At 38.8% G+C, this 12,837-nt stretch overlaps 1 protein-coding gene across 2 annotated transcripts in view; it reads right to left on the bottom strand.

Moving 5' to 3' along the window:
• Positions 1-12,837, bottom strand: part of LOC126473360 (breast carcinoma-amplified sequence 3 homolog) — a 116,687-nt gene that overhangs the window by 59,108 nt on the left and 44,742 nt on the right. For both annotated transcript variants that reach the window (XM_050100368.1, XM_050100367.1), the window contains exons 5-6: positions 6,570-7,022; positions 5,724-5,978 (exon numbers count right to left, since the gene is read on the bottom strand). In XM_050100368.1, the coding sequence (XP_049956325.1) occupies positions 5,724-5,978; positions 6,570-7,022 (708 nt within the window). The remainder of the gene's footprint in view (positions 1-5,723; positions 5,979-6,569; positions 7,023-12,837) is intronic.

The following is a 12,837-nucleotide window of genomic DNA, read 5'->3' as shown; positions in this document are numbered from 1 at the left end:
TGCTCACTCCAATATATTTAATTAAATACTGTATCAGCATGAACACCCAGTACAGTTATCATACAAGAAAATGTCAAAATTAAATGTAGGCAAATTTGCATAATGTGATTCACGTAATGATAAACACAGAAACTAATAGTAAGAGAATAGGAACTGTGGGAAGGCAATGGAGGAAGTATTTGGTGTCATTAACATACCAAGGTAGAATACAAAAAAAATAATACTAAGGACTGATTCATAAGGGTGGAAAGCTTTTCAATGGAAACTCAATTACCAGCTGCAGTCAGACATTCAACTTGTATCTTTGTCAAAGCTTATGGAATGTGTGCGTGCGTGCGTGTAAACGTGCGCGTGCAGATGCAGGTGCAGCAAATAATGCTGGGATTATTCGCCTGAATCTGAGAGGAAATATCGGTTTTGGTATACTTTTCTTTCCACTGGAACTAAATACATCCATTTCAACATATTGATTTCCTTGAACTTTTCTTCTTCTTCTTCTTCTTCTTCTTCTTCAAGAAACAGAGCGCATTAATAGCACAAAGTAACAAGATCTCACAAGCATTCACGATGTCTGATGGTAGCGAACAATTCTGCTTCATGGTCTCCTCCACCACATTTATAGCAACTTGCACAACCATTACAAATGCATGGAGTACGCCCCATAAGTTGACACCAAACAAGGCAATAGTATTTGGAACATATGACCACTCCTTAATCTGGAGGAATCCATCTTGATACATTCCAACAAAACTGGTGAATCAAAAGCTACACTAAATATTGTTTTTTTTTTTTTTCTTTTTTTCCCAATATCACTATTTTTCTTTTTCATGATATTCCTCATTTCTGTTACACCCTCTGCACATGACTGGTCTTGAAGCTCACTTACATGAACTGAAATAACATCACAGCATACACAGGGATTATAAAAGGGAAGTGAAACTGAAGACAAAATAGTAGAAAGGGAAGGGCAAGTAGATGGAGGTGACATGGGAAATACAATACTGCAAGCAGCAATTGAGAGAGCACTGAAAGACCTAAGTCGAAACACATATGAAACAGATGAAATGCACTCACTCATACTTCAAGAAGACTGTAACAATTCCAATTAAGCAGATCTTAAAGGGTGTGATTATTACTGAACTATCAGTGTATCACTGTAAAATGCTGACACAAATTATTTAGAGAAGAATGACAAAACTGGTACACGCAGCAACAAGGGAGGCAATACTGATCCAAAATCTTACCTTACGTGATGGTTAAAGAAAGGTAAACTTGCATTTGTAGCAACTGTGGATTTTGAGGAAGCTATTAATAATGTTAACTGGATTAAACTCTCCGAAATTCTGAAGGTAACAGGGATAAAAAACAGGAGATAAAAGGTTGTTTGCAACTTGCCAGACTGCAGTTATAAGAGCTGGAGCACACGAAAGGGAAATAGTGGTTGAGAAAGGAGTGAGACATGAGACAAGGTTGTAACCTATTCAATCTGTACACTGAGCAAGCAATAAAGGAAACCAAAGAGAAAATTGGGAAGCAAATTAAAGTTCAGGGAGAAGAAATAAAAATTTTCAGCTTTGTCGATGATATTGTAATTCTGTCAGAGTCAACAAAGCAGCGAACAATATGAATAGTCTCTTGAACAGAAATTATAGGATGAACATCACCAAAAGTTAAAACAAGGTCAATAAGCAATTCAGACAAGAAGAGAATAGAAGCTTTTGAAATGTGATGATACAGAGGAATGGTGAAGATTAGTCGGACAGATAGAGAAACTAATGACAAGATACTGAACTAAATTGGGGCAAAAAGAAATTTAAGGCACAGTTTGACTGAAAGAAGATATTGGTTAATAGGACACATACTGAGGCATTAAGGAATTGTCAATATCGTAATGGAGGGGGAGGGATAAAAATTGTAGACTTAGATCAAAGGATGAATATAGCAAGCAGGTTTAAATGGATGTTGGTTGCAGTAATTATTAAGTGATGAAAAGTCTTGGACAGGATAGATTAGTATGGGGACTTGCATCAAACCACTCTTCATATTGAAGATGAAGATGAACAACAACAACAACAACAACAAGACAGGATATGCCACCTTTGCTGTGGTTAAGCAAATAGTGTTTTCTTATTTACAAAGACTTTCTGCCAGCTAAGACATTGATGTCTAAATGTGGAGGATACCATTTCCAAGTCTTTTGTTCTTCTGTAGTGAAGTAATAATGTGATTTGGCTCTTTGGATGTTCAATGTCTTCCTCTTTGCAATGATGAAGATGACACCAGCTCATTGAACTACATGCTTTTGTAATAAGCTCCGCCATATAGTATTAGCTGCTATTACAAGGGGCATAAGCATTTGAACATTATTACAGAGAAAGAAACTAACATCAAGTATATTTCACATAGTAACATGAGGGCATGCTTAAAGTTTTGTTAACTTATGTGCTCGAAGTGGTAATAAACTAAGGGGTTAAGGAAATTACTCATTTGTCTTTTATATGGAAACTAATCCATTTGCAAATGTTTATGTTCTCAGATTAATTTGCTACATATCAACAAAAGTATAGCACAACTTTCATCCATATTGCTCTCACCTATGCAAAGATGCTACACAGTGATTTAAGGGGATATATAAGATCTGATAGGCTAGCCATCCAAGATCTCTATGTTGTCTGGGAGTAGGTGTTCATCAGTGACTCACTACATCCATTGGGAATGTTTTTTACAGAATTTGTTGGCTCCATTGGTATTACATGAGCAGCTAGAGAAGTGAGTATCCACCCAGAGAGCCCTTCTTCCCTAGGTAAGTCTCATAAACTGGATTGTGGCAGTTGCAACAGAGGTCACCAGCTACAGATTATTTCATCTCCTCAGCAGTTGTAGACCCCACTGTCATGTGTCACACACCAAGTAAAGGTTTTTCCCCCCCTAACATTCATATCATCCTCATAACCTGCACAATTAAGCTAACAATTCCACTCTGTGTGACACAATGTTCCGCCACCATTCCATATGGTTGAAGGTTGCAGAAAAATGTACTGAGCTTACAGTCTCCTGCTCAGTAACCCCACGTTCAACACATCTGTAACCGACCTTGTTCGGTTAAATTCCTTAACACACTCACCATTAGGGAAGACCCAGGAGACACAAGCAGTTTTTAAAATGCACAGATGCGGTGAAAATTAAACCCAAAAGTTTACAGATAGAAGTGTTAGAAAGCTGGCAAAGATTTGGGAATTCTCTGTGAGTTTTATATCATTATCTAATTCATAACAAACACATTTTATATGAAACTATTCTGGTTTTCTATTTGGTTTGAGAAAAGATTGTTTTGTTTTGCTTCATAATACGAATATGTATGCTCTGCTAACAGAGTCAAACGCTGGTTTCCCTAGAGTGATCCACTGATCTGCTGAGAAATACTTTGTAAATTGCATCATCCATGCTGCATATACAGAATTAATATTTTTGTCGCACATAATTCACTAGGAGTTGAGTCTCTTCTGGTGCCTCCACCCAAACTTAGCTTCATCAATTCGTTACACCCGATGCCATGGTAGTGTTGTATTGTAGTAATTTAGAAACAGAGTAATAGAAGAAGTTAGATGGTGTGTCCACTGCTTTGCTCCAATCTTTCTCACCTAAGAGTGAGAGGAACAATGCTTTTAGTCAATGCCCTGTTGTCAGCATAGGAAAATTACATGTCTTATGAAAATGCCCTGAGGTTTCTTTGCACAGACAAGAAAAAGATTCCCAGATTTCTCATGGATTTCCCACTCAAAAATACACTTTTTCTTTGGTGTAAATACACTTCTTTCCAGATGAAAATACAATGTACCACTAATGAAAGCACATTTCTCCATGTTAAATGACAATACACTTTCCTTCAGAGCTGTAAAACTCACCAGCCAATGACAGCAGATATTCTGGGCACAGGAAGCGGGATGTAATCAGCCAATATTGTTAAGTAGTGCAAACACACAAATAGAAGAAGTTAATGGTTTAAATTAACATACATACAGTGTTGCTACAAGAAATCTAATCTTTCACATACAATATTGGTCACCAAAAATTCTTTTGCTGTTTTTTCTGAGGGTGTAGTTAGGAAGGATCCTAAGCATACAGCATAAATTGCAGCAGCTGAATACTTCTGACAAGCATGCTTATAAATTTCACTGCTGTGTAACACACATTCATGGGTTACCTGGCTGAATATATGTTCTGTCAAGTACTTCAACTTTTCTGTAGAAAAGCCAATTACACATGAAACTGAAAGAACTAAAATACATCTGAAAAACTGAATGTGAAACCTGGTCTTTCTTAGCGAGTGTTACCCTCTTAGGTACATCAGATAGATACATGTGTGCCAGTAAAATTTTAAATAATGGTATAAATGGCTGGTCTTCTGGGCCAGAAATTTTTCTAGGTGGCTGGTCCTCAATGTTAAGTTTTGAATGAAAGATTAACGCTCTGTGATTTAAGGAATTCATCACACATTCTCACACATAACATAATTCATCTTTTGTAAAAGGAAATTTACTTTGAAAATAACACTTCTCAAATCACCATTTGCAAATATTTTCCTGTGACCTATTAGACATGTAAACAGCTGTGACATCACATTCATCGAAACAATAGCCACAAGAAAGATGCATTGCAAGCGGTTTGTTGTTACGTAGTACTGAACAGTCTTTGACACATTTTGCTATCGGTGGATGCTTGTGTGTTTACTGTGTTTTGTTGTTGTAAATGGCACATTTTCGTTGCAACTTAAGTTTTATTTTGATATTATTCTCTGGGTTCTATTTTACTGCTGTGGTATTGTTCTGTAGTAGAGGGCTACAGAAAAATACTTTGTTAGAGTATCAGTTCTTACTAATCAAAATTACAAAAATTTAACTGAAAATTAAAGCAATGAAAAATTTCTGGGAATCTAAAAATGTCCCAGGTTTATCCTGGATTTCTCTTGGATGAAAAAACTCCTGAGTTTTTCCCAGTTTTCCCATTTGTCCCAGAGCGTACACACCCTGTTGCACCATTCAACCAGTGTTTTCACTAAATGCATGTGGACATAAGTGTGTCCAATGCCACTATCAGAAGGAACTCTTTATGGTTTAAACAGGCTGCTACCCACACTAATCAGAAATTTTCCTAATGCCAAATGCCATGGTAATCACCATTTCAAAGACTTTCATACAAAGATGGACTGTATATCTCGGAGTACTGTTGCACATAGCCACTGAGCAAGCAAGACAGTTCAAATAACATTTTTCAAAACTTTTAGAGATTTATTGGAAATTAAATGCATTACATTTTTACCATGACTGACAAGGCAGTCGTCAGAAAGAATAATCTTAAACAGAACATGGGCAAAAGCAACATGCCATGATCAGGGATTGCTGCAACCAATGCCAACAGATAACAAAACAGAGCCACGCACCAATGTGGTTCAATCCTACATACTGTTAACATTAAGAGGGGAGTAATTATATATTAGTTTCATTTTATTATCCACCTTATAACAAACACTTGTATATATTTACTCTTTGATCTTTTGACCTCATTCTGATTTTTTCTGTTTTTAACAAAGATTCTTATTTTGTTTTGCTCCCTAAAATGAATATGTTTGCAGTTAATTTTAAAATTAAAACCATGTTACCTGTACCACAAAATAATATACTGCGATATATGGTGAAGAAGAAAAGTGTACAATATTATTTTACCTTAGCAGTGGTATCCCCACGATGCAAAGTGTAGAGATGGTGTACAGCTGCAAGTGATGATCCACAAGGATGAGGCTGTATTCTAAACAGATGGAAGTCATGGCCACGACGGTCGGCAGTCAGTAGCAGCATACCAGAAGAGTCAAATGCCAAAGCCACAACAGGTTCACTATGAGCAGTAAAATGGGCAACCATGTTCTCCGTAGAACCTTCCTCAGAGTTGCTTCTCTCCCGATCACAGCCTCTCGCTGCTCCCTGTGCCAACAAGATTTCCACAGTGTTTAATGGGTGAATGCAACAATGTAAGTAAGAAGATACAGAAAAGATATGTGTTAGAAAAATATAAAAAAAGCTTGATTAGATCATATAATTTTTTATGTCTTTGAGGGATTAGACATGCCTGAAGGGGATATTTCATACAAGAAAAGCAATAGAAATGAAGCTTAAAACTGTGTACTAGACCAGGACTCGAACCCAGAACCTTGCCTTTTGTGGGCAATGTTCTTACCAAACGGGCCAGCCAGGCACAGCTCACAACCAGTAATCACAGCTTGGAATGCGCACCTCTGCTACAGACGCTATTTTGAAGGCTACATATAGCATTGCCACCAATGAAAAGTTCATGAAATTACATGGATTGAAGCAGGAAGATTTCACAATGCCCCACAACAAATGCCACATTTTTTCAACTGAAACTGGCCAAGAAAAAACGTATTGCATTACTTATTGAAAGCCCCTCATATTTCAGTCTTCAGAAACTGAAAGAATCAACTTGAATACTGCAGTACACTCCAATAAATCAACATTTACTTTAACAAGTGTATTAAAAACCAAACTGTTTTGAACCTGTATATCAATTATTGTGACAATTCCTGGCTGGAGACCACTCTCAACAGTAGTAGAGGAAGGTGCAGTTAGGACGCCGACAGCACCTGCCCCACCGCGTTGTTGTGCACTCAGGCTGCTGGCGACAGTTTCTCCCAAGCCACGTAAGCCTTTGCCTAAAGATTTTGCTGCATGAAGAACAGCAGCAGTGTAGGACTGTACACCGTCACCCTCACTGCCGCCAGAAGATCGACGTGCAGGTAACAGGCGTCGAGAAGCATATGCCAGCCAACGGGGGCCCAGTGCCACTGGATTTGGATTAGGACCAGGACACGGGTAGCATGTAGTGACAGTCAGCCGATCCTCAAGTGTGGCTGCATCAAACACAGCCACACGTTCTGGAAATGTAACAACCACAGACCGTCGATTTGCTAGAACATCACTCACTGGATTTTTGAATTTGATACTTTTAACCTGCAACAGAAACACAATGAAATAAAAATAATTACTCCAGTGCATAATATATTCGTTACAAAACACAAAAGAAACAAAACATCATATAAATTCATATGAAAACTTATTTTGATTATAAAGTAATTTAAAGCAACAAACTTACTTTCACTAAGACAATAATTTTGCCTATCGGTACATACAGAAAACAGAAATCATGGCTTTCAAATGTGATAAAGAACATCAAAATATTCTTTTTGCAGTCCGTAATAAATGAACCATAGACATTGCCGTTGCTGGGGAGGCTTGCGTGCCTCAGCGATACAGATAGCCGTACCTTAGGTGCAACCATAACGGAGGGGTATTTGTTGAGAGGCCAGACAAACGTATGGTTCCTGAAGAGGTGCAGCAGCCTTTTTAGTAGTTGCAGGGGCAACAGTCTGGATGATTGACTGATCTGGACTTGTAACACTAAACAAAACGGCCTTGCTGTGCTGGTACTGCGAACGGCTGAAAGCAAGGGGAAACTACGGCCGTAATTTTTCCCGAGGGCATGCAGCTTTACTGTATGGATAAATGATGATGGCGTCCTCTTGGGTAAAATATTCCAGAGGTAAAATAGTCCCCCATTCGGATCTCCGGGCGGGGACTACTCAGGAGGAAGTCGTTATCAGGAGAAAGAAATCTGGCGTTCTACGGATCGGAGCGTGGAATGTCAGATCCCTTAATCGGCCAGGTAGGTTAGAAAATTAAAAAAGGGAAATGGATAGGTTAAAGTTAGATACAGTGGGAATTAGTGAAGTCCAGTGGCAGGAGGAACAAGACTTCTGGTCAGGTGAATACAGGGTTGTTGTTGTTGTTGTTGTGATCTTCAGTCCTGAGACTGGTTTGATGCAGCTCTCCATGCTAACCTATCCTGTGCAAGCTCCTTCATCTCCCAGTACCTACTGCAACCTACATCCTTCTGAATCTGCGAAGTGTATTCATCTCTTTGCCTCCCTCTAAGATTTTTACCCTCCACGCTGCCCTCCAATGCTGAATTTGTGATCCCTTGATGCCTCAGGACATGTCCTACCAACAGATCCATTCTTCTAGCCAAGTTGTGCCACAAACTTCTCTTCTCCCCAATCCTATTCAATACCTCCTAATTAGTTACGTTGATCTACCCACCTAATCTTCAACATTCTTCTGTAGCACCACATTTCGAAGGCTTCTATTCTCTTCTTGTCCAAACTATTTATTGTCCATGTTTGACTTCCATACATGGCTACACTCCATACAAATACTTTCATGAACAACTTCCTGACACTTAAATCTATACTCGATATAAACAGATTCCTCTTCTTCAGAAACGCTTTCCTTGCCATTGCCAGTCTACATTTTATATCCTCTCTACTTCGATCATCATCAGTTATTTTGCTCCCCAAATAGCAAAACTCCTTTACTACTTCAAGTGTCTCATTTCCTAATCTAATTCCCTCAGCATCACCCGACTTAATTCGACTACATTCCATTATCCTCATTTTACTTTTGTTGATGTTCATCTTATATCCTCATTTCAAGACACTGTCCAATCTGTTCAACTGGTTTTCCAAGTCCTTTGTTGTCTCTGACAGAATTACAATGTCATCGGCGAACCTCAAAGTTTTTATTTCTTCTCCATGGATTTTAATACCTACTCTGAATTTTTCTTTGGTTTCCTTTACTGCTTGCTCAATATACAGATTGAATAACATCGGGGAGAGGCTACAACCCTGTCTCACTCCCTTCCAAACCACTACTTCCCTTTCATGCCCCTCAACTCTTATAACTGCCATCTGGTTTCTGTACAAATTGTAAATAGCCTTTTGCTCCCTGTATTTTACCCCTGCCACCTTTAGAATTTGAAAGAGAGTATTCCAGTCAACATTGTCAAAAGCTTTCTCTAAGTCTAAAAATGCTAGAAACGTAGGTTTGCCTTACCTTAATCTTTCTTCTAAGATAAGTCATAAGATCAGTATTGCCTCACGTGTTCCAACATTTCTACGAAATCCAAACTGATCGTCCCCCAGGTCGGCTTCTACCAGTTTTTCCATTCGGCTGTAAATAATTTGCATTAGTATTTTGCAGCTGCGGCTTATTAAACTGATAGTTCGGTAATTTTCACATCTGTGAACACCTGCTTTCTTTGGGATTGGAATTGTTATATTCTTCTTGAAGTCTGAGGGTATTTCGCCTGTCTCTTACATCTTGCTCACCAAATGGTAGAGTTTTGTCAGGACTGGCTCTCCCAAGGCCGTCAGTAGTTCTAATGGAATGTTGTCTACTCTTGGGGCCTTGTTTTGACTCAGGTCTTTCAGTGCTCTGTCAAACTCTTCACGCAGTATCTTATCTCCCATTTCATCTTCATCTACATCCTCTTCCATTTCCATAATATTGTCCTCAAGTACATCGGCCTTGTATAGACCCTCTATATACTCCTTCCACCTTCCTGCTTTCCCTTCTTTGCTTAGAACTGGGTTTCCATCTGAGCGCTTGATATTCATACAAGTGGTTCTCTTTTCTCCAAAGGTCTCTTTAATTTTCCTGTAGGCAGTATCTATCTTACCCCTAGTGAGATAATTCTCTACATCCTTACATTTGTCCTCTAGCTATTCCTGCTTAGCCATTTTGCACTTCTTGTCAATCTCATTTTTGAGACGTCTGTATTCCTTTTTGCCTGCTTCATTTTCTGCATTTTTATATTTTCTCCTTTCATCAATTAAGTTCAATATTTCTTCTGTCACCCAAGGAGTTCTACTAGCCCTCGTCTTTTTACCTACTTGATCCTCTGCTGCCTTCACTACTTCATCCCTCAGAGCTACCCATTCGTCTTCTACTGTATTTCTTTCCCCCATTCCTGTCAATTGTTCCCTTATGCTGTCCCTGAAACTCTGTACAACCTCTGGTTTAGTCAGTTTAGAATACAGGGTTAAAAATACAAAATCGAATAGGTGTAATGTAGGAGTAGGTTTAATAATGAATAGGAAAATAGGAATGCGGGTAAGCTACTACAAACAGCATAGTGAACGCATTATTGTGGCCAAAATAGACACGAAGCCCACGCCTACTACAGTAGTACAAGTTTATATGCCAACTAGCTCTGCAGATGCTGAAGAAATTGAAGAAATGTATGATGAGATAAAAGAAATTATTCAGATAGTGAAGGGAGACGAAAATTTAATAGTCATGGGTGACTGGAATTCGACAGTAGGAAAAGGGAGCGAAGGAAACATAGTAGGTGAATATGGATTGGGGCTAAGAAATTAAAGAGGAAGCCGCCTGGTAGAATTTTGCGCAGAGCATAACTTAATCATAGCTAACACTTGGTTCAAGAATCATGAAAGATGGTTGTATACATGGAAAAACCCTGGAGATACTAAAAGGTATGAGATAGATTATATAATGGTAAGACTGAGATTTAGGAACCAGGTTTTAAATTGTAAGACATTTCCAGGGATAGATGTGGACTCTGACCACAATCTATTGGTTATGAACTGTAGATTAAAACTGAAGAAACTGCAAAAAGGTGGTAATTTAAGTAAATGGGAACTGGATAAACTGACTAAACCAGAGGTTGTACAGAGTTTCAGGGAGAGCATAAGGGAACAATTGACAGGAATGGGGGAAAGAAGTACTGTAGAAAAAGAATGGGTAGCTCTGAGGGATGAAAGAGTGAAGGCAGCAGAGGATCAAGTAGGTAAAAAGACGAGGGCTAGTAGAACTCCTTGGGTGACAGAAGAAATATTGAACTTAATTGATGAAAGGAGAAAATATAAAAATGCAGTAAATGAAGCAGGCAAAAAGGAATACAAACATCTCAAAAATGAGATCGACAGGAAGTGCTAAATGGCTAAGCAGGGATGGCTAGAGGACAAATGTAAGGATGTAGAGGCTTATCTCACTAGGGGTAAGATAGATATTGCCTACAGGAAAATTAAAGAGACCTTTGGAGAAAAGAGAACCACTTGTACGAATATCAAGAGCTCAAATGGAAACCCAGTTCTAAGCAAAGAAGGGAAAGCAGAAAGGTGGAAGGAGTATATAGAGGGTCTATAGAAGGGCGATGTACTTGAGGGCAATGTTATAGAAATGGAAAAGGATGTAGATGAAGATGAAATGGGAGATATGATACTGCGTGAAGAGTTTGATAGAGCACTGAAAGACCTGAGTCGAAACAAGGCCCCGGCAGTAGACAACATTTGATTAGAACTACCGACAGCCTTGGGAGAGCCAGTCCTGACAAAACTCTACCATCTGGTGAGCAAAATGTATGAGACAGTCAAAATACCCTCAGACTTCAAGAAGAATATAATAATTCCAATAACAAAGAAAGCAGGCGTTGACAGATGCAAAAATTACCGAACTATCAGTTTAATAAGTCACGGCTGCAAAATACTAATGCGAATTCTTTACAGACAATTGGAAAAACTTGTTGAAGCCCACCTCGTGGAAGATCAATTTGGATTCCGTAGAAATATGGGAACACGTGAGGCAATACTGACCCTACGACTTATTTTAGAAGCTAGATTAAGAAAAGGCAAAACTACATTTCTAGCATTTGTAGACTTTGAGAAAGCTTTTGACAATGTTGACTGGAATACTCTCTTTCAAATTCTAAAGGTGGCAGGGGTAAAATACAGGGAGCAAAAGGCTATTTACAATTTGTACAGAAACCAGATGGCAGTTATAAGAGTCGAGGGACATGAATGGGAAGCAGTGGTTGGGAAGGGAGTGAGACACGGTTGTAGCCTTTCCCGATGTTATTCAATCTGTATATTGAGCAAGCAGTAAAGGAAACAAAAGAAAAATTCAGAGTAGGTATTAAAATCCATGGAGAAGAAATAAAAACTTTGAGGTTCGCCGATGACATTGTAATTCTGTCAGAGACAGCAAAGGACTTGGAAGAGCAGTTGAGCGGGATGGACAGTGTCTTGAAAGGAGAATATAAGATGAACATCAACAAACGCAAAACGAGGATAATGGAATGTAGTCGAATTAAGTCGGGTGATGCTGAGGGAATTAGATTAGGAAATGAGACACTTTAAGTGATAAAGGAGTTTTGCTATTTGGGGAGCAAAATAACATGATGGTCGAAGTAGAGAGGATATAAAATGTAGACTGGCAATGGCAAGGAAAGTGTTTCTGAAGAAGGGAAATTTGTTAACATCGAGTATTGATTTAAGTGTCAGGAAGTTGTTTCTGAAAGTATTTGTATGGAGTGTAGTCGTGTATGGAAGTGAAACATGGACGATAAATAGTTTGGACAAGAAGAGAATAGAAGCTTTCGAAATGTGGTGCTACAGAAGAATGCTGAAGATTAGATGGGTAGATCACATAGCTAATGACGAAGTATTGAATAGAATTGGAGAGAAGAGGAATATGTGGCACAACTTGACAAAAAGAAGGGACCGGTTAGTAGGACATGTTCTGAGGCATCAAGGGATCACAAATTTAGCATTGGAGGGCAGCGTGGAGGGTAAAAATCGTAGAGGGAGACCAAGAGATGAATACACTAAGCAGATTCAGAAGGATGTGGGTTGCAGTAAGTACTGGGAGATGAAGAAGCTTGTACAGGATAGAGTAGCATGGAGAGCTGCATCAAACCAGTCTCAGGACTGAAGACTACAACAACAACAACAACAACAACAATTTAGGACCTTTACTAAAAACCTCCTGTCATCTGTTATTGTGGAATGAAATATTTGATTAGGCACTAAAATATCTAAACAAAATATGATGAGAAACCTCAACTGCTTGCGCCCAACATTAATTTTATTTCTACGTTCTAAGCATTCGCCCCCCACCTAGCCACAGCAAG

This window comes from Schistocerca serialis, chromosome 4, assembly GCF_023864345.2.
Source record: "Schistocerca serialis cubense isolate TAMUIC-IGC-003099 chromosome 4, iqSchSeri2.2, whole genome shotgun sequence".
Lineage (NCBI taxonomy): Eukaryota > Metazoa > Arthropoda > Insecta > Orthoptera > Acrididae > Schistocerca > Schistocerca serialis.
Note: the sequence above shows the minus strand (reverse complement) of the source record. Positions and strands in the feature narration are given on the sequence as shown.